The 20,510-nt window shown below is 47.0% G+C and overlaps 1 protein-coding gene across 1 annotated transcript; it reads left to right on the top strand.

Moving 5' to 3' along the window:
* The first annotated feature begins 591 nt into the window (after positions 1 to 591).
* On the top strand, positions 592 to 20,183 carry NAAA (N-acylethanolamine acid amidase). The gene is made up of 11 exons (XM_084759357.1): positions 592 to 886; positions 2,012 to 2,176; positions 5,016 to 5,142; positions 8,843 to 8,933; positions 12,146 to 12,222; positions 13,662 to 13,834; positions 13,959 to 14,021; positions 14,836 to 14,902; positions 16,440 to 16,468; positions 18,379 to 18,456; positions 19,433 to 20,183. The coding sequence occupies exons 1-10, from the start codon at positions 648 to 650 to the stop codon at positions 18,452 to 18,454; spliced, it is 1,107 nt and encodes a 368-aa protein (XP_084615483.1). The 5' UTR covers positions 592 to 647; the 3' UTR covers positions 18,455 to 18,456; positions 19,433 to 20,183.
* Positions 20,184 to 20,510: the final 327 nt, after the last annotated feature.

Genomic DNA, 20,510 nt, shown 5'->3' with positions numbered 1-20,510 from the left:
ATTCAGACAGCCTGACAGAGCAAGGCAGAGGCTCCTCAGCCTATGGCTTCGGGCAGGTGACTTCTCTCCAAGCTCCCCCATCAGAAAAATGATGGTCAAGCCGGGTGTGGTGGCGCACGCATTTAATCCCAGCACTCGGGAGGCAGAGGCAGGCGGATCTCTGTGAGTTCGAGGCCAGCCTGGTCTACAAAGTGAGTCCAGGATAGACAAGGCTTACACAGAGACCCTGTCTTGAAAACCAAAAAGAAAAACAGATGATGGTCAGTTAGTAGGAGTTACCACTTGCTTTGTATTGAGAATCAGGCACACAAGTGTTAGTTAATCTTTAGCTTTTTCTTGGGAGCTTTAAACAGAAGTTCTGCCCTTCAAGGAGTTTTAAAATGAGCAAATGCAGGACAAGAAGACAAGGTGCCTTTCTGTTACCGTGGACCTGGACCACCACAGCTCCAAGCATCCTTGATATTGGACTCTAATTTTGAGTAAGAAGCAGGCTGGAGCCCGCTAGGGCCGGCCGGAGGCGGTGTCACTGCTTGGATTCCTGACACACAGGGTGGGGCGACCTAGCGCAGACCCCGCCTCCAGTGCTAGGACCGCCCCGTTGCCTCCCCCTCTGCGTCCCTAGTAGGCACAGTCTCACTGGTGAGGAGATGGCCTCAGAAGCCCAAGCCATGGGTATTCGAGCCGCCGGGGCCGCAGGCTATGGGGCACAGCCGGCGCTGGCTCTGCTGCTGCTGCTGCTGCTGGGGCCATGGCTGCCCGCAGTGGTCTCCAGGGCTCCGCCGCTCTTCAATATCAGTCTAGACGCGGCTCCGGAGCAGCGCTGGGTACCGATGCTGCAGCACTACGACCCGGACTTCTTGCGTGCCACAGTGGCGCAGATCATCGGGTGAGCCTCAGATCCGGTGAACTCGCAGCCGGGCTCCGCTTCTCCCCTGGGTACCACACCCTTGCCCTCTCACCCCCGCCCTCCATTCCTCTCCATTGCAGTGCCCAGCGGGTGGCTCTAACAGCGCGGCCCGCCCTGCGCTCAAGTTCGGAGGTCTCCGGTGGCACGTGCGTCTTCCGGACGTTTTCCGGGTCAGGGTGACGCACAAGGTGTCACCCAGTAGGCTAAACTGCGGAGTAGGGCATACAGTCCCCGAACTATCCTACTCTGGCCCAGTCTGGTTGGCCTTCCTCACCAGGATGCTTGGCACTGGAAGAATAGGAGAGTGCTCTACCATTGGGTGTATCTCAGCCCTTGTAATTTTCATTTTGAAAGTCTCACAGAGTGTTTGACCATGCTTCAATGAGTATATGGACAACACAAGTTGGACTTGGTAGTTTGTTGTTTGTGTGGGGGTGGGGTAAGGGTAGGGGCATGGACCCGGGAGGAATGGAAGGGTGGACCCGAAAGAAATGGGAAGCTAATGTGATCTGGCTACATTGTATGTAACAACCAAATAATTAATAAAAAATATTGTGTTGGAGGCTGGAGAGATAGCTCAGCCGTTAAAGGCCAGGCTCACAACTAAACATATATCATGTCGGGAGAAAGAAAAAACAAAGCAAAACAAAACAAAAAACAAGCCAGATGGTGGTTATGTATGCCTTTAATGCCAGCACTCAAAGGCAGAGGCAGGCGGATCTCTGTGGGTTCGAGGCCAGTCTGGTCTATAAAAGAGAGTCCAGGACAGCCAAGGCTACACAGAGAAACCCTGTCTCGAAAAACAAAACAACAGGGGGAAAATAAAAAAAAAAAAGAATCTCGCTACTTAGCTTCAGCTGGCCTTACTTAAAACTCTCCTGCGTTAGCCTCCTGAGTAGCTGGGAGTTTTGGGCCCTGCACTATGGGACCCGGGACCCGGCTTATTCTCTCGAGTTTGGACACTGGGAACAGAGCAGAACAGCAGGGTGCTTCCATTCTGGAAAAAAATCTAGACTCTTAACGTTCCTTTCCCCTAGTCTACGTGCATTTGTATCCTCCGTGCCCTGAGTGAAAGGAACAAGCTTCGTGCTTTGTCGTTTGTAGCGACAGGGTTCCCCAGTGGGTATTCGCGATGATCAGAGAGGTGGTGTCGAAGGTGGAGAGCTTCCTGCCCCAGCCCTTCACTGACGAGATCCACGGCATGTGCAACTTCCTCAACGTCAGCCTGGCCGAGGGTATCTTGGTCAACCTGGCCTATGAGGCCTCCGCGTAAGTGCCCCATGCTGGCCAGGGTGGATTAAAATGTATGAACCGTTGGAGACTCCTGTGACCCACGGTGACTGGCGGGAGGTATGTTTCTTGTGAGATAAAACAAGACAATGACTGCAGTTTGGAAACTCCCTGGAGGAATCAAAGCAGCGTGCATCTGGTGGGCTTCCAGAAGGAAGCAGCCGCTCTACTCGAAGCTTGCTTTTATCTTGTCACCAATCTAGGTGGCACCCCACTTTCCAAACTGCTCAAGAACTGGGGAGGTGACATGTGGGTAAGAGTGCCTGCTGCAGATAAGAGTGGACCTGAGTTCAGATCCCTGCCTGGGTATGGCTCAAAGTGCCTTAAACCAATCACTGGGGCGGGAGGAGAGAGGAGGATCATGGGAACTTGCTGTTTCAAGTTCATTGGGAGAGCCTCTCCAAAAAGTAAAGAGGAAGGCCCCCAGATAGCTTGGTGGGTAAAAGTGCTTATTCAGGGTGAGCACCTGAGCTCAGTACTTGAGACACGTGGTAGAAAGAGAGACTGGACTCCTCCTGTTTGTCCCCAGACCTGCAGAAGCACCCTGTGGCACATGCTCACTCCTGTGGTTTTAAATGAAAATCCCAAATGATTCTATTTTACCAATAAAGACTCAGGAGCCAGATGCTGGGGTGGAGACCTGCTAGCTCAGAGAAGCAGAGAAAGTACCCAGCTGACCTTCCTGCTTAGCTCATGTCCCAGAAGGAAAAAGGCCCAAAAGGCGCATTAGCTCAGCTGACAGCCCAGGAGGAAAAGGCCAAAAAGCCCAAGGCCAAAGGCTTGCTAGCTCAAAGCTCAAAAAGCCCAAGGCCAAAGGCCAAGGAACTGAAGAACTAAAGAGCTAAAAGTTCCTTCTACTTCTATGCGCTGTCTTTTTCTTTCTTTTTTTTTTTTTTTAAGATTTATTTGTTTATTATGTATGCAGTGTTTTTAACCTGCCTGTCCCCTGTACACCAGCAGAAGGCACCAGATTTCATTCGATATGGTTGTGAGCCATCATGTGGTTGCTGGGAATTGAACTCTGGACCTCTGGAGGAACAGACAGTGCTCTTAACCTCTGAGCCATCTCCCCAGACCCCTATGTGCTGTCTTAAACACCCTTCAACTCAAAGTCCCTCCTATTCTTTCACTTGTTTTTTGTTTTGTTTTGTTTTGTGGTTTTTAATTTTTTTTTTAATTTTAATTTTTTGTTTTTTTGAGACAGGGTTTCTCAGTATACCCTTTGCTGTCCTGGACTCGCTTTGTAGACCAGGCTGGCCTTGAACTCACAGCGATACACCTGCCTGTGCCTCCTGAGTGCTGGGGTTAAAGGCATGCACCACCACCACCCAGCTAACTTGTTTAACTAACACACACCTTTAATCCAAGATCTTTCTGAACACAGGATTTAATAAAGCTTAACCCTAGGCCAAGAGGTGGAGCAAGAAACTAGCTGACAGGGATTAAAGCCCTGTGGGGAAAGTGGTATTTTCAGTTTTGTGATGTGAAAGCCAAGCCTTAGAGGGGACACTTGCTGGCTGTCCTGTAACTAGTGAGTTCCAAGGCCACTCCTGAAGCCCAGAGTACCTCTCCCAAAGCAGAAGGCATGTCCTTGTCCCCTGTGCTCCTGCAGGAGAGGTCACATTGAAAGATGGAAATGTTGGTGCTTGCCTTTGACCCTGGCACTTGGGATGAAGAGGCAGGAGGCTCTCTGAGTTTAAGGCAAGTCTGGTCTGTGTGGTGAGTCCTAGGACATGCCCAAAACAGATCTGGCAACTGTGGTCACCTTGCCACAATTTAGAAAATATCAACTTTGACAGTGGTTCTGCAAAACTTTACCTGGGTCTCCAACCCTATGTGACCCTCTGAGGTCACAAAAAACCTTAGGAGTTGAAACCTCACCAAACTTCTTTAAACAAACCAGTGAGGTAAAATTTGTTTTTTCATTTTTTTCCTAATTATAAAGGCAATATTGAAGCATTACAGAAAATCAGTAGTATAGAAAGTTTGTTTAAAAGATTTATTTATTCATTTATTTGCTTAGTTTGTGACAGGGTTGCCTTGTCTGGTCTGGAACTGTCTATGCACACCAGGCTGGCCTCAACCTCATAGAGATCTACCTGCCTCTGCGGAGCTGAATTCTGAGTTTAAAGACTTCTGTCACTATGCCTAGTCTGGAGTCCTTTTTAATTTTAACTAGGTGTGTGTGTGTGTGTGTGTGTGTGTGTGTGTGTGTGTGTGTGTTTGTGTGTGTTTGCCCTAACAGTGCATAATGGGGAGAGGGCAGCTTGGACTATCTAATTGGGTTATCTAATGCCATGTTAATAGGTAACGTACCAACAGGCAGAGGGATGAGTAGAATTCCAGAAATCTAGCTGTGCTTGCATACACGCAGGTCATGGGGGAAGATGAAACTTTCTTTGGAACATCAGTAGCAGCATTGGGTGGGCCGACGGCGGGGTCTAGATGCAGTGTGTCCTGTTGTTATTTCCAGCTGGAATTGTAGTTCCGTATTGTTGTATGAGAGCATATTGACAGCATTTATGTCAGCATGAGCAAGAAAACCAGAGGCAGCCGGGCGTGGTGGCACAGGCCTTTAATCCCAGCACTCGGGAGGCAGAGGCAGGTGGATCACTGTGAGTTCGAGGCCAGCCTGGTCTACAAAGCAAGTCCAGGACGGCCAAGGCTACACAGAGAAACTCTGTCTCGAAAAACCAAAAAAAAAAAAAAGAAAGAAAGAAAGAAAACCAGAGGCTTTGTGGGTTGGCTTTAGACACAGAAACCTCGCTGTCTTCGTTTCTGCTGCCTTCATTCACGTTGGGCTTTTCCCTTTGCTCAGATTCTGCACGAGTATTGTGGCCCAAGACTCCCAAGGCCACATTTACCACGGCCGGAACCTAGACTACTCTTTTGGAAATGCCTTACGAAAGGTGACGGTGGACGTGCAGTTCATAAAGAATGGACAGGTACAGCCATGCGTGCAAGATGCAGACATCAGGGGGGCAGGTACAGCTGTACACGCAAGATGCAGACATCCGGGGGCAGGTATAGCCGTGCACGCAAGATGCAGACATCAGGGGGCGGGTACAGCCATGCGCACAAGATGCAGGGACCAGGAGGGCTTCTCATCTGGGATAGGAGCCATTTACATGGCCAGCTAACTTAGGCACTTCTCCCTGTAAGAACCAAACACCACAGTGCGTGCAAGCCCCCCCCTCCCCATTAAAAACAATCCCCTAAACCACGCCCTTCCTAGGAAAAACAAAACCAAGAGAGGTTTATTATCAATTATGGCCAAGGAAAAGAGTCAGTTGTTGTTGGGGGGTGGGGCACATGGACTTAAAGAGGACAGTTCCTTTAGGCACATGGCGAGGAGGTGCTTCTGAAGCAGAGAAGGCTGCACAGTGGCGAGGGACACCCAGCTTTAAGGGTGGGGTATTCCTGGGGTTACACTGTACCTCTCTCATTTGCATGGAGAATTACTCAGTCCTGTTCTTCAGGCCTAGCACAAAGACATTTGCTTCTCTGAAATGGCTGTCGTGATTAAATGAAGTCCTCTGCGTAAAGCACACCGTAGGTCTGGATAAACAGTGGCAAAACCCCAGAGCTGCCGTGATTAGGAACACAGGACCTGGGTTCAGTTCCCAGCACCTACATGGCACCTGGAAGCCATCCATAAGTCCAGTGTCAGGGGATTTGTCACCCTCTTTCGACCTCCACAGCATCAGGCAATCATGTGGTGCATATAAGCTAGTATTCCTATTGTCGCATGACTAGAAACGTCTAGAGAATAGCAGTAACCAATGCTGCTGGTATAATATACATAGTGTGGGGGCTGGAGAGATGGCTCAGAGGTTAAGAGCACTGGATGTTCTTCCAAAGGTTCTGAGTTCAACTCCCACATGGTGGCTCACAATTATCTATAATGAGATCTGGTGTCCTCTTCTGGCATGCAGGCACACATGCAGGCAGAATACTGTATAAACAATAAATAAATAAAATCTTAAAATATATATTTATGTACACACACATATATGTATATATACATACCATGTGCTATTGCTATGCAACAGAAAAGAGCATGGGAAATCAGGTTTTGACTTTAAGGACAAGGATTATACTCTCTTTGATCTTTGCATTTTTGTGGTTGATTCAGAAATAATAGAAACATGTTTACAGAGTATCAGATGTTGGCCATTTGATAGAGAAAACCTTTCTCTCATAAAAGATTCAAACAATGCAGGAATATTTAATGACAGTTTCTCCTTTCTCAATTTTGTTCACTTACTTTGACATCAACAGCTTTTTTGTTTACTTCAAAAGCACAATTTTAAGTGGCCGCAGTGATAAATATGAATACACAATCAATGGTTTTTGGGGGTTTTGTTTTGTTTTGTTTCTCATTCGTTTTGTCTGGTTTGCTTTGGTTTTTTGGGATAAGGTTTTACTCACAGGGAGGTACCTGCTTCTGCCTCCCAAGTGCTGGGAGTATGGGCGAGCACCACTGCTGCCAGGCTTCCTAATCAATTCATAGAGGAAATCTGCTAAACTACATTACCAAGTGATGGGGGGGGGGGTGCGCAGTATTTTAATTCTTTACTTGGTGCTTCCCTATGGCCTATAACCTTCTCAGAGTCCAGGAACTAAGTGCCGTGTACATGAGGTGTGCGGTGGCTTTGCCTCACTAGCTCCGGCTTCTGCTGGGGCTCCCACAGGAGTCGTCTGAGTGGTGGCAGTCCCCAAAGCAGCCAGCTCTCACCTGCCTGTTGTTTTTCTACACCCGGATAAGGAAGTGCTTTTGCTAAATTCAGAGCAGGCTCTACAGGGCTGGGGCCATGGCTTGGCAGTTACATGCCAGGCCTATGAGAGAGACCTGTGTGCCCCAAATCACATAGGTGGTAGAGATAGTACAGCCTCCATGTACTCAAATGTGGCTTTGCGCTCCTAACTTTGTTTCTGTCTCCTTGGGAATGAGGCTGTGTCCCCTCAGGACTGAAGGCGTACCGTGTGGGTCTGGTGGCAGGAGAATCGCAGGCTTTTTGTTTTTGTTTTGTTTTATTATTTTGTTTTTCCTCCCGTATGATTGTATTTTAAAGAAGCTTTATTTATTTATTTATTTATTTTTATTTCTTTAGGGTTGGTTTTTTTTTTTTCTTTTTCAGTTGTTTCTTTGTAACTCAAGTACCAGGTAATGACCTTCAGTACCAGGCTCTGTTTATTCAAGGAAGAATTTAGAAGAGTGCACCGTTTGTACTGTTCATAAAGGCTAGCAAATATTTTTATATTCTAGAAGTTAAATAAACCTAGGTTAGTATTTTTATTTTCAAAACAATATTAAAGTTAGGTGCAGTGGCACACGCCTTTAATCCCAGCACACAGGAGGCAGAGGCAGGTCGATCTCTGTGAGATCCAGGACTGTCTGGTCTACATAGTGATTTTCTGGTACTGAAGGTCATTGTCAGTATTGAAGGTCATTGCCGGTACTGGAGGTCATTGCCAGTGGTACCGTCCAACCACTGTGGCTTGTGACTTGGTTTACAGAGATGAGTGTAGGGTTACATGGAAGCTGGATGTAAGATGAGTTTTAAAGCATTTAAACTTTAAAGTGGCATTTCACCTATTGCCCTTAATTCCACAGAGCTTATTTGCAGAGAATTTGTCTCTTGTCATGAGTGGGAAACAAGTTTCCAATCAGACTACATTTGCTACCTTCAGGATGGAAGTCTTTTGGGGGAATAGCATTCCATAGACACATAGGATGCAAAGGGTTAGAAATAAGCAGTTAGGCTGAAATACAACCTACTCATAGTTCAATCTCACACCTTTAAATTTTTTTAGTAGTCAGACTTAGCAGCAAGTTTGGTAACCCCCATGACTCCTCCTGCAGAGTGACACCATGGGTGGTGTTGTAAGGCATCTGTAACCATCGGCACTCGTGTGCAAGGACCAGCACGTCCTCTGATAAAGTCACAGACACTGCCATTACTTCTTGTCTTACCAAGCACCTTTACTAAAAAGCAGTTTGGAGAGCTGGGCGTGGTGGCACACGCCTTTAATCCCTGCACTCGGAAGCCAGAGGCAGGCGGAGCTCTGATTTTTGAAGCCAGCATGGTCTACAGTGTGAGTTCCAGCCAGGGCTATAGAGAAACCCTGCCTCAAAACAACAACAACAACAACAACAACAACACATACACACACACACACACACACACACACACACACACACACCAAAAACAAAACAACCAAAAAGCAGTTTGGTTCTAGTTAGAGGTTAGGAAGAGGAAGGCTGTATTCCACCCCCCCAACCCCACCCATCCATTCCATTTGCTAAATTCTATTCATGGACCCCTCCCCCACCAAAGCTGAGCTCTTGTTCTAGAATATTGTTCCAGGGTTTTATTCTCTTATGTTGAAACCTCTAAGGGAAAAAAAAAAAAATTCAGGAAGCTGGGTATGGATGTTGGCGTACACTATTAATCCCAGGCAGAGGCAAGCAGATCTCTGTGAGTTCGAGGCCAGCCAGGTCTACATAGTGAGGCCCTGACTCAACAAGCAAACTAACAAAAAATGCAGGAATGTGTAGGGCAATTAAGTGATTTCAGTGTGTATTCTGTTGGATGGTAAAGTGAAATTTTTTCTTTTTTCTTTTTTTTTTTTTTGTTTCAGATTGCATTCACAGGCACTACTTTTGTTGGCTATGTAGGACTGTGGACAGGTCAGAGTCCTCACAAGTTTACAATTTCTGGTGATGAACGAGGTAATTCAAACTCCTGAGCATTCTAAAATGCAGCCCTTGTTGGGGTCTTCTATGTGTTTCCTTCACTCACTCAACCAGTATGTGGAAGGAACCTTCCAGCACCAGGGACTCCAGTCATCCTGGGGAGACAGAGCATAGCCCTGTGAGCAGTGAGGGTGGCCTCAGGCGGGGATCAGAACTCCAAAGGGAGGCGTGAAGGAAGATCTGGTGGGAGGTTCAGAGGCATGGGGGCAGGCGGGGAGATGGTGGGGGGAGGGGGGCGTTGTCTTCCTGACCCTTGTGACCCCAGTCTGGGTCTGCATAAACAAGGGAAGATCATCTCAGTGGTCTGACAGCACAGGCAAAGACTGTAGCTATCACTATTGCTACCTCCCAGAAATGAGACAAAGTCTGTGTAGTTATCGCAGGGAGAAAGGACAAGGGGGGATGTGGATGAGGCTGTGGCCATGCACAGAGCCAAGTGCAGGCTCATGTTGAACGGCTGGATTTTCTAAAAACAAATTATTTATTTAACATAAATGAGTGATGTATCTCCATGTATGCCTGAGTGCCAGAAGAGGACATCGGATCCCAGTAGAGCTGGTTGTGAGCCGCCATGTGGTTGCTGGGAATCGAGCTCACAACCTCTGGAAGAGCAGAGGGTGCCCTTAACCGCTGAGCCATCTCTCCAGGCTGAATGGTTGGATTTTTAAGCCATAAGAGAGTTTTAGGCTGGGGCTGGAGAGATGGCTTAGTGTTGAAGAGCACTGACTGCTCTTCCAGAGGTCCTGAGTTCAATTCCCAGCAACCACATGGTGGCTCACAACCATCTATAATGTGATCTGATCATACTGTATACATAATAAATAAAAGCTTAAAGAAAAAGAGAGAGAGGGAGTTTTAGGCTAAAGAATGAACAGATATCACCCTCCCTCCCTCCCTCCCCCTCTCTGTCTCTGTCTCTGTCTTCATATGTGTGTGCATGTGTGTATGTGTATCTCTGTGTGTGTGTGTGTGTGTGTGTGTGTGTGTGTGTGTGTGTGTGTCTTCCTCCCCCTCCTCCCTCCCTTCCTCTCCCTCTTCTTTCTCCCTTCTCTCTCTCTTTCATGCACGCACATATTTGAAGCAGTAGATTCCTCCCGTGTCAGCATCCTACAAGCTGGGATTGCAGAAGCACCGCCATGCCTAGCTTGATTTGTAGTTTTGACCACTACTTTGAATGCTCAATAGAGACTGGCCTATGTTGGGTGAAAATAGATTCAGAAGAGCACTAATGAGCCATCGCGTTCATCCTGAGGTTCACGACCCTGTCCACGGTTGTGAGCCTCTTGGCTTTAACGCGCACACGCTCAAACATTTTCTCACCGGAACGGCAGGCCCTGATCCTAGGGACCATACGTTGATTCAGGCTTGGAAACTGAGGCTACAAGAAGAAGTGACAGCTCATGGATGGAAGAGGCAGTTCTCAGGCTGATCTCCTGGGACCTGCGCCACTTGTTCCGTTTGCTGACAGCTCCTCCATGTCACTGCCCAAACCTCAGGGGGACATTGTCCAGTTCTATATTATGTGGGAATCCCAGAGAGAGAGAGGACATTTCTCAGCTGATGAGCCTGATTGCAGTATGCTGTTATCGCTTCATTTAGATAGGTTTATTCATTCATTCATATATGGATTTCGCATTTTCTCAAACATCAGTCACGAATGAATCGCCATCTCAGCTGGTCTTAGCTAGCATACCCAGCTACCTGAGGTGTTTTTGGTTTTTTTGTTTTGGGGGGTGTGTGTGAGAGAAAGCGGGGGATGAGGGAGAGAGAGGGGTCTGCAGATGTATAAAACAGATCTTGATTCCATCATCTTGAGAATTAAGATGTTTGCTAAAGTGATTATTGGAACATGGACTTAAAGGAACATGACTTAAAGGAACTGAGTTATTATGTAACATACACATTTGATGAAATGCTGCCATATTTAAACTTGCTAAAGATAGGTCCGAAAGGGCTGGAGAGATGGCTCAGCTGATAAAGGCTAGGCTCAAAACCAAAACCCTAAGATAGGTCACAAAGAGTTCACTGTGTTCTTTCTAATCTTTGCTGTGCTGCTTCCCTTGAAAGGAGCAGGATTTAATCTTGCCTGAGAAAACTATCAGTAGGATAGTTATATCTAATATAACCACTATTGCATCAGGTATAAGAGATTCTGTTTTCAAAACCAGAGGGAAGCTAGGCACGGTGGCACACATCTGTACCTGACACCCTGAAGGCTGAGGCAGGAGAGTATCCAGTTGGAAGTCCATCTTGGACCACATAGGAAGATCCTGCCTCAAGAAAATAAAAATAAAAAGAAGCCGGGCATGGTGGCACACGCCTTTAATCCCAGCACTTGGGAGGCAGAGGCAAGCAGATCACCGTGAGTTGAAGGCCAGCCTGGTCTACAAGTGAGTCCAGGACAGCCAAGGCTACACAGAGAAACCTTGTCTCGAAAAACCAAAAAATAATAATATTAATAGTAATAATAAATAATAAAATAAAAATAAAGAAATAAAGAGGAAAAAAAGAAAAATCAGTGAATATCCGCATGATTTTATTTATTAGCTATCTGTAGTCACCATATGTATGTATACATTCACTTGTGTATCTGCTGTTTTTATGATTGGTTCACTCTCAGGCTTAGGGCCAGCAAGATGGCACAGCCAGCAAAGGCACTTCTTGTCAAGCCTAATGACCTGGCTAGAGCTTTAGGACCCAGACAGTGGAAGGAGAGAGAACAACCTCCCTCAAGTTGTGATTTCACCTCTATACACCCCCACGTACACCCACAGTAAATACATATATACATTTTAAAGAAGAAATCCAGGCCTTTGAAAGCTGGATATTAGTAAAAATTACCCTTAGTTAACTAAAAATTCCCCTGCATTAGCTTATAATATGGGAAAGAAAACAAATTTTTATGTGAATGGGGGCCAGTGAGATGACTCAGCAGGTAAAGTAGCCAAGTCTGAGGATCTGAGTTCGATCCCCGGGACCCATAGAGTGGAAGAAGAGAACTGAGTCCTGTAGGTTGTTCTGACTCCCATGTGTATGCCGTGACACGGAGTGCCGCCACTCCTAAACACACAACAAAAATAAGTATGGAGGTAAATGTAATAAAAAAAAAAACTGTACTAATTAAAGTTGTTGTTCACTGTGAATGGTGTCTGGACCATGAGCTGACTGATGCCTCTTTGTGCATGCAGATAAAGGCTCGTGGTGGGAGAATATGATCTCCGCGCTCTCTCTGGGACACTCCCCCATCAGCTGGCTCATCCGCAGAGTGAGTAGACTAATGCTGAGCCCGCGTCGCACCCAAGCTCATCTGAACAGAGCGACCATGATGCAGGCCATCGTGCCCTTTAACAAGACTGATTTTTTTCTTCCCCCCTAAGAAGAACAAACATTTTTAGTGTTTTCAAATGCATCTGTCTTTCCACAGTAAACATTAATGATAAGGCTGGACGCTGGTAAACATTTATTAGAAGATTTTAATCAGTACTGTGCTATCGGGATAGGGACAAGAGTCCCGTGTAAACTGGGATAAAAATATCTCCCTTTTCAGCAATATGTACAAGGCTGGGGAAGTCACAATGCCTCGTCAGGGCCTTGTGGCTTCTGTGCCATTGATAGTTCCTTTAGTGACACGAGCTTTTGAATTGTCCTTTCATTTGACCCATTTCCTATGCCCATACTTCTGTGTGTCTTAATAGGACGATGACTGTAGATGTCTTTTCTCTCAGAAAGTGGCTGAGAGTGATGGTGCTTGTGGAGGGGACAGGAGATTCATGCTGCAGGGTGTTCTTGGCAGGTCAGTTTAGCGAGGGAACACAAACGGAAGTGGGGAGTTGGAGACACCCCCTTCATCGCGTGCCTCGGGCCTTTGCGTGTCTTCACAGACTTAGTGTGGCTCTTTGTTCCAATGTTACCATGCCACGGTCCTAAGCCGTTGCCAGTGGAGTCTGTTAACCTGGAACTCAGCTCCACCATCACAGTGTGGCTCCTTTTGTCTCTTGGTCCTTGAGCTCTTGTATTCTTTTTTTTTTTTTTTAGAGATTTATTTATTACATACACAGTGTTCTGCTTGCATGTACACCTGCAGGCCAGAAGAGGGCATCAGATCTCATTACAGATGGTTGTGAGCCACTATGTGGGTTGCTGGGAATTGAACTCAGGACCTCTGGAAGAGCAGACAGTGCTCTTAACAACTGAGCCATCTCTCCAGCCTGAGCTCTTGTACTCTTAAGAAGATGGATTCCTTGTTGGTGGCTTCCATCATTTTTTCACTGTGTCGCCATCACCTGGTGATGTCCTCGTGGTTTTGGGGAAGTTTATTGAGAGCAAGAATGAGGTCCTGGCTCCCCTCCAGCATGTTACTTAGTACAGAGAAGTGTTCCAGAAGTGGCTTTAGGGAGAACAAGTGATTGGGCAGATGCATTCTGTCAGATACCAAGTCTAGGTGAGCCAAGTTGTAGGACTGGCTGACACTTCTGTCCCAGAGAAATCCCTGCTGCTGTCTGCTCTTCTGCTAAAGCCGAGGAGTCTGTCCTCATCATTGTTGTGTTTTCCTCTCAGGAGTCCCCATGACAACAGGATAGAATCAGAGGGATTACAGGTTACAGCCATGGTTTGCTTAGCATAAAGAGACCATGTTGGAAAGCTGCGATATGAGCCTCCTTTCCCTGGATGCTGTGGCCAATACTGGTTTGTCTTTTTGTTCAGACCCTGAGCGAGTCAGAGAACTTTGAAGCAGCTGTTTACACTCTGGCCAAGACTCCCCTCATAGCAGATGTTTATTACATCGTTGGGGGCACATCGCCCCGGGAGGGAGTAGTCATCACCAGGGACCGAGGTGGCCCAGCAGACATTTGGCCTCTTGACCCTTTGAATGGCGCGTGAGTAGAAGTGCCTTCTAGTCATCAAATCATTTTTATTTGCTGAGACAGGAGTCGTTTTTTTACATCTTAATATTTCGTCTAAACATCTCTGGATAAGACAAGTTAATGTACTCTGCTGCAGGTGGTTCCGAGTTGAGACAAATTACGACCATTGGAAGCCTGTACCCAAGAGCGATGACCGAAGGTAGACGCTTTCATTTCATGCCTTGTTTTCACTGTGCTAGCATGGGACTCACTTTAAAGCCTAGGCTGGCCTCAAATTCAGAGTAATCCTCTTGCCTCAGCCTCCTCATACTAGCATTAGAGGCATGAGCCACCACACCAAGCCCTGCAGGTCGACTCGCAATGTTCTTTCATGGTCAGGAGACTGTCCTCTTCCTATAGCAGGAAAAGGAGACACCTACAGGTGCCACCTCCTTCCTCGCCTCTTACCAGGGCCTGGACAAAGTAGAGAGTACAGTGTGTGGAGGAGAGCAGTGGGGGGGACGTCATGGCAGTTGGTGAGAGCTGGATCAGGTTAACCCTGGCCTCAGGGCCAAGGAGCACTGGATTCTATTATGAGCCCCATCAATGACTCTAAGGGTCCACTGGGGCCTTTGCTCGCCTACCTGTCAGGGACAGGGCTAGTGGGCTACTGTTGTAAATCAATTAGTCAATTAATCTGCTGATACAAGGGCTTGCATCTAGTGTGGAACTGCAATGAGTCATTTGGTTACAGGAAAAAGATACAGCTCACCAATCCCTATTGTCCCACACGTTTGGCAATAGTTGATTTTTATAGCAATTGCCCCAGTTCTCTTTAGCACACAGAATGAGAGGGTCTAGCTGAACAAACCCCAATACAGTGGGACCAAGCTGACACAGGAAGCAAGCTTGGGAGCCGGATCTGTTTTGAGGAGAACCTGGATCTTGCGCTGGGCCTCTCAAAACGGCACCTGAGGAGGGAGACACAGAATGTCCTGAAGCACCTGGTGACCTTTGACCCTTGTCCTTTACAGAACACCAGCCATCAAAGCCCTAAATGAGACCGGGCAAGCTCATATCAGCCTGGAGGCCCTTTTCCAGGTAACTCTCTGTGTTTACCTTGCCTGGGGTGTAAAATTTCTTTAAAGATTAAGGAAAATGTAGCAGTAAAAGATTCATAAAAGTTCTATACTATTGGAACCGTTTTTTAAAGCCACATGATGTTTTCCAAATTTGGTTCTATATAGAGGTTAGAGCATCTGTCTTCACCTAAGCCTCTCTTCACTTTAAAAGAAAAAAAAAGCATAGCTATAATCTGTGTTCATTATTTTAAAAGAGACAGTACAAGGACAAAAATAATCTATAACAATTATCCTGAGAGCCGGGCGTGGTGGTGCACACTTTTAATCCCAGCACTTGGGAGGCAGAGGCAGGTGGATCGCTGTGAGTTTGAGGCCAGCCTGGTCTACAAAGCGAGTCCAGGACAGCCAAGGCTACACAGAGAAACCTTGTCTCAAAAAACCAAAAACCAACCAAACAAACAATTATCCTAAGACAACTAAAGCGTTAAGTGGCTATATTCTTTATACATATTTTATATACATGCCACACCATACACTAGGAGGTCAGAAGACAGTTTGTGGGGGTTGGTTTTCTCCTTCTGCCATGAGGGTTCAGGGACTGAACTCAGGTCATCAGACCTGTCAGACTTGGCAGCAAGTTCCTTTACCTGCTGAGCCATCTTGCAGGGCCGATGGTTATATATTTTTTTTTCTTATGGTTTTTGGAGACAGAGTTTCTCTGTAGGCTTAGATTTTTTAAAACCTATTTTATTTGGGGCTCCTTAATGCCTCCACCTCCCTTCCAACCTACCAGCCCTGGATAGGAGAGAAAGAAGGGGATGTAGACCCTTTTAGACTCAGTTCCTTGGGATGATTCTACTTTTCGTCATCAGGATTCCCCAAGTCCAGTTAGACAGCAAAGAGCAGAATGTAGCAGCAGCAGCCTCATCAAAGCATTCTCCAGAGCGTTTCTCTCTAGGAGCATCTTAGAGTGATCTCTCCCCCTCTCTCCCTCTCCCCTCCTCTCTCTCTCTCTCTCTCTCTCTCTCTCTCTCTCTCCCTCCCTCTCTCTCTCTCTCTCTCTCTCCCTCCCTCCCCCCCCTCTCTCTTCCTCCCTCCATCCTCCCACCCCCACCCCTGCCTCTCTCTCAGCGTCTGTTTCTATCTTCTCAGAGTCCGCACATGGATGTTTTCCAGCTGGTAAAGACCACCCCCCCCCACGAGGCAGCTCCCAGCTGACAAAGATCGCAGGCCCTCTCACTAGGCTGTTATCGGCTGTGGATAAACTAAAGGCAGTTTCACATCCCACACCTGAGATCGAAATAAAAAACATGTTTACATAAAATAACTAAAACTTCCACTGCATTTCTCTGTGTAGCCCTGGCTGTCCTGGACTGACTTTGTAGACCAGGCTGGCCTCGAACTCATTGAGATCCACCTGCCTCTGCCTCCTACATGCTGGGAATACAGGCGTGCGCCACTGCGCCCAGCTCAGTGGTTATATTCTTATATGTACTCTACATGTATTTCTTCTATCTTCTAGTATTTTCAGAATATGATTTTTTTTTCCTTTGCAGGTTTTATCCGTGTTTCCTGTTTATAGCAAGTAAGTCACATACATGCTCAGCACATCTCTTCATTTTTCCCTAGGAAAAGATGTTACTGTGGCTAGGTAACCTGAGTTTCTGGGCAAAAGCCCTGACACTAGCAGCCTCCAAAAGCTATCCCAGCTCCCCTTCATCCATTCTATGTGCCAGTTAAAGAGATGCATGCTGGGTGGGGGAAGTAGGGTTGGGGCATGGGGCGGGGCCAGTGCCCGAGGAGCAGTCAGGAGGGTTTCAACCAGCATGCTGGGAAGAGAAACAAATAAAGGGTTCAGTGAGTCTGAGCTGGTCTTCAGGGTGCTGGAGGGTGGTTAGGCTTAAGTGGAGGAAGAATTGTTAGGTCCTCCTGGTAAGGGCATGGTCTAGATGCTCGCTGTGCCTAGTCTGGTTCTGCAGGAGGCTCTGAAGATGCCCTTACCTCTTGAGGGGACAGGCAGGTCCTTGGGAGATGATCCCCTGCCAGGTGTAGCCCAGCTATGTCAGACTTTGACTTGGGGGTGGGGATGGTCCATCCTGCCAGGCCACCTTGTTCCTGGAACCCAAGTTGACCGGGAGGTTTAGGATGATGACTGGGCAGGTTTAGGCGCGTTTGTGGGGGAACTGGAACAGGGCAGTGTGAAAACTGATCTGAGCTCCAACCGCTCATATCTTAAGCCTTGCAGCAGGTTGGTGTAGTTTTGGTAAGCACCAGTCTCTAGGTAGGCACTCCCTGTCAGGTTAACATGCCTGTGTGCAGAGGGGAGCAGGGATCCAAAGCAAGGGTGACCAATGCAAAAGGAAGGCTGGCTGGGTGCCAGGCTCTAGCCTGTTTCTGGTTACCTTGTTCCAACCTCACACACACACACCCTGGCTTGCCCGGGATCCTGGCTGGAGGCAGCAGTGAGCAAAGCAAAGACCCAGGGGATAGATAGTCTAGTTTGAGGGCAGGGGCCAGTAAACATATCACAACCGGGTGAGAAATTCAAGAAAATCAAGAGGATGGGGTGACCTGGGCAGCGGGAGGAGGAAGGTGATGACATGTGTGCCCCTCAGTCTGCACCAGGACAGTCTTCAAGTGTTCATGAGCTCCCTATTAGAACTAAGCGCTTGCCACCCACTCCCATGGTCCTTCTCTTCCTGCTGACAACTCAATGCTGGTCTTTCTCCTTTTGTGTATTTTTTTAAAATATTATTTTTATTTTTAAAAATATTGTTAGTGAGCCGGGTGGTGGCGATGCATGCCTTTAATTCCAGCACTTGGGAGGCAGAGGCAGGCAGATCACTGTGAGTTCAAGGCCAGCCTGGTCTACAAAGCGAGTGCAGGACAGTCAAGGCTACACAGAGAAACTCTGTCTCAGAAAAAAAAAATATTGTTAGTGGGGAGGTGGTGGCACAGGCCTTGGGAGGCATAGTCAGGTGGGTCTCTGTGACTTCAAGGCCAGCCTGGTCTTGAGAGTGAGTTCCAAGACAGCCAGAACTATACATAGAAACCCTGTCTCAAAGCAATACAAAAAATTTAAAATATTACTTTTATATTGTTATTGATATTATTTATTCATCCCTCTTTCAGCCTGTGGTCTTGATTGTGGCAGTCGGTGAGCTAGGGTTTCTCTAGCCTGGAGCCTGAGATCCCTTTCTCGGGTCCCTTTCACCGTGACAGCAAATAATAGGCAGTGGTCCTGCTAGAGGCAGCCCCACAGATGGGCCGACTGCCGCTCACTACCACGGCATGAAACTGTGAGAAATCAGAATTTCAAAGTCCGACGTGGCTTTCAGTGGTGTTTCGAAAGAGGAGGAAAGCCCACGTGGATCTCTTGCTTTCTGTTTTAAGCACCCTTCCTCTTTGCATACTTATCCTGCATCCCAAGAGATGTGGAAGGGGATCCTCTTAGGGGAGGTGACGCACATGTAAGAATCTGTCTTGTTGTTTCAGCTACACAATTTATACGACTGTGATGAGTGCTGCCGAGCCTGACAGGTACATGACTAGGATCAGAAACCCAAGCTGAAGGTAAGCAGAATAATGAGGCCACCCACGCTGTGAAGAGCTTGACAGTTGGTTGCTGCTTGGGTGGGGCAGCAAGTGCTTCTCACAGACGATGGTGACCTCCCTAAGACGGAAAAGTACATTGTGCTTTCTGACAAGCATTTAGCGTATAATGATCTATCTTTGGGCATCTTGTTTGTTTGTTTGTTTGTTTGTTTTTTGAGTGAGGGTTTCTCTCTGTAGCCTTGGCTGTCCTGGAACTCACTTCGTAGACCAGGCTGGCCTCAAACTCATAGAGATCTGCCTGCCTCTGCCTTCCAGAGTACTGGGATTACAGGCGTGCACCACCATACCCGGCTTCAGCATCTTATTTTATGTATGTATTTACTTATTTATTTATTTATTTATTTATTTTTGGTTTTTTGAGACAGGGTTTCTCTCTGTAGCCTTGGCTGTCCTGGACTCACTTTGTAGACCAGGCTGGCCTCGAACTCACAGTGATCCACCTGCCTCTGCCTCCCAAGTGCTGGGATTAAAGGTGTGCGGCCACCACCACTCAGCAGTATCTCATTTTAAAGAGTTTATATGACACTGAAGTCTCTCAGCGTCTCTGCCCATTGCCCCTTAACAAGCCCTGCTCTCAAGGCTGAGTGTTACCTCCTCTCGTAGGAGAGGCAGATTTAGGAAGACTGGTGTGTCTCCAGAGAAATAGTGAGACCCAGTGTCTTTGATCATCAGAAGGCAGACCCCGAAGGCAAAAGACCCCTACAGAATTTACCTGAAGGCGCCAGCGAGCCCACAGGGAAGGGGAAAGACAGTTCCTTCCTGCGGTCCCTGAACTCCGCCTTTAGGGCAGCACCTGCTACTAGGTCCTAGGTTATGGCTCAGGTCTCTGAATTGTTAAGCCTGGTCTGAAAGTTTGGCCAATCTTTTATCATGGGAATGTAAAAAATAAAAATAAAAAAAAAATGAAATGCATGTACTTTTTCTTCCCTACCAGGTGGCCTATTATCAAGGCGCTGCGTTGAAAAGACTAAGACAGAATATTGTACTGTTTTGTGAGCACTGCGGGCTCTTGCCTCCCTCAGCTCTTCTGCCCTGTGGATGTGGAGGGATCTCTTGGCATGTGTCCGGAGGAAGCGGAGAGTAGTGTTGCATCCTTCCCACTTCCTGATCTTCCTGGATCTTCATTAACAACCCACCCTGGCTTGAACATCCCAGACAACTGGTTTCAGGCTGTATCTGACTAGTCATAAGGTTCCCCCGATTCTGTGTTTATCTTTCCACTTTTCTGCTGAAGACTTGCCTGGGCCTGATGGCTGTCATGTGGACGGCTGTGGACAAGCCCAATAGGAAAGTTTCCCTAAGGCCGGGTGCGGCTCCGTGGCAGCCTGCCTAACAAGTATGAAGCTCTGGATTCCATCTGTAGCACCACTAACTAACTAACCAACTAAGTAAGTAACAAACAATCTCAGTTTTCTCTGAAGAGTGGATATCTCTAGCTTGGCTAGAATTCGCTCAAAGGTATATGTGTCTCACCTTTGATTTTGTGTTTCTGTACAGTGGAAACTCACGTTTTTGTAAGCTTCTAATGTATTTTTATAATGTGGACATTATTTTTTTTTTAAATACTATGTTCTTACTGCTTTTGAAAGTCATATGTCAACCAAATAATTTTCTGTCATTGTTTTATCTTTTGTTAATAAAATGTCAAAAGACGCAATCAGGGAGAATAAAATATTTGCAAGACATTGAGTGTTGTGTTCTACCTGCTTACCCCGAATCTGTTAGCTTCTGATTTTAAATATGGTTTATTGTTTTATATTTCCTACCGGATGCAGGAAAGGGAACTAATGATAGGTTTCTTTACAAATATTCACGGGAGATTTAATACGTATTTAATACACTCTAGCATTTTAAGTTCACTGAAGAGTGATCTGGGGATGTGGACCACCATTACCTCAGCTACATCCTAAGGTGATCCCGCCCATGGGAAAGGAAGGAGGATATTTCAATCGGGTGGGTTTTGCAAACAGAAGAGGCTCAGTGGGGCAGCAGGAGGCCCGTTGGGCAGCTCC

Source organism: Acomys minous (assembly GCF_964271855.1).
Source record: "Acomys minous genome assembly, chromosome: 15".
NCBI classification, from domain to species: domain Eukaryota; kingdom Metazoa; phylum Chordata; class Mammalia; order Rodentia; family Muridae; genus Acomys; species Acomys minous.
Note: the sequence above shows the minus strand (reverse complement) of the source record. Positions and strands in the feature narration are given on the sequence as shown.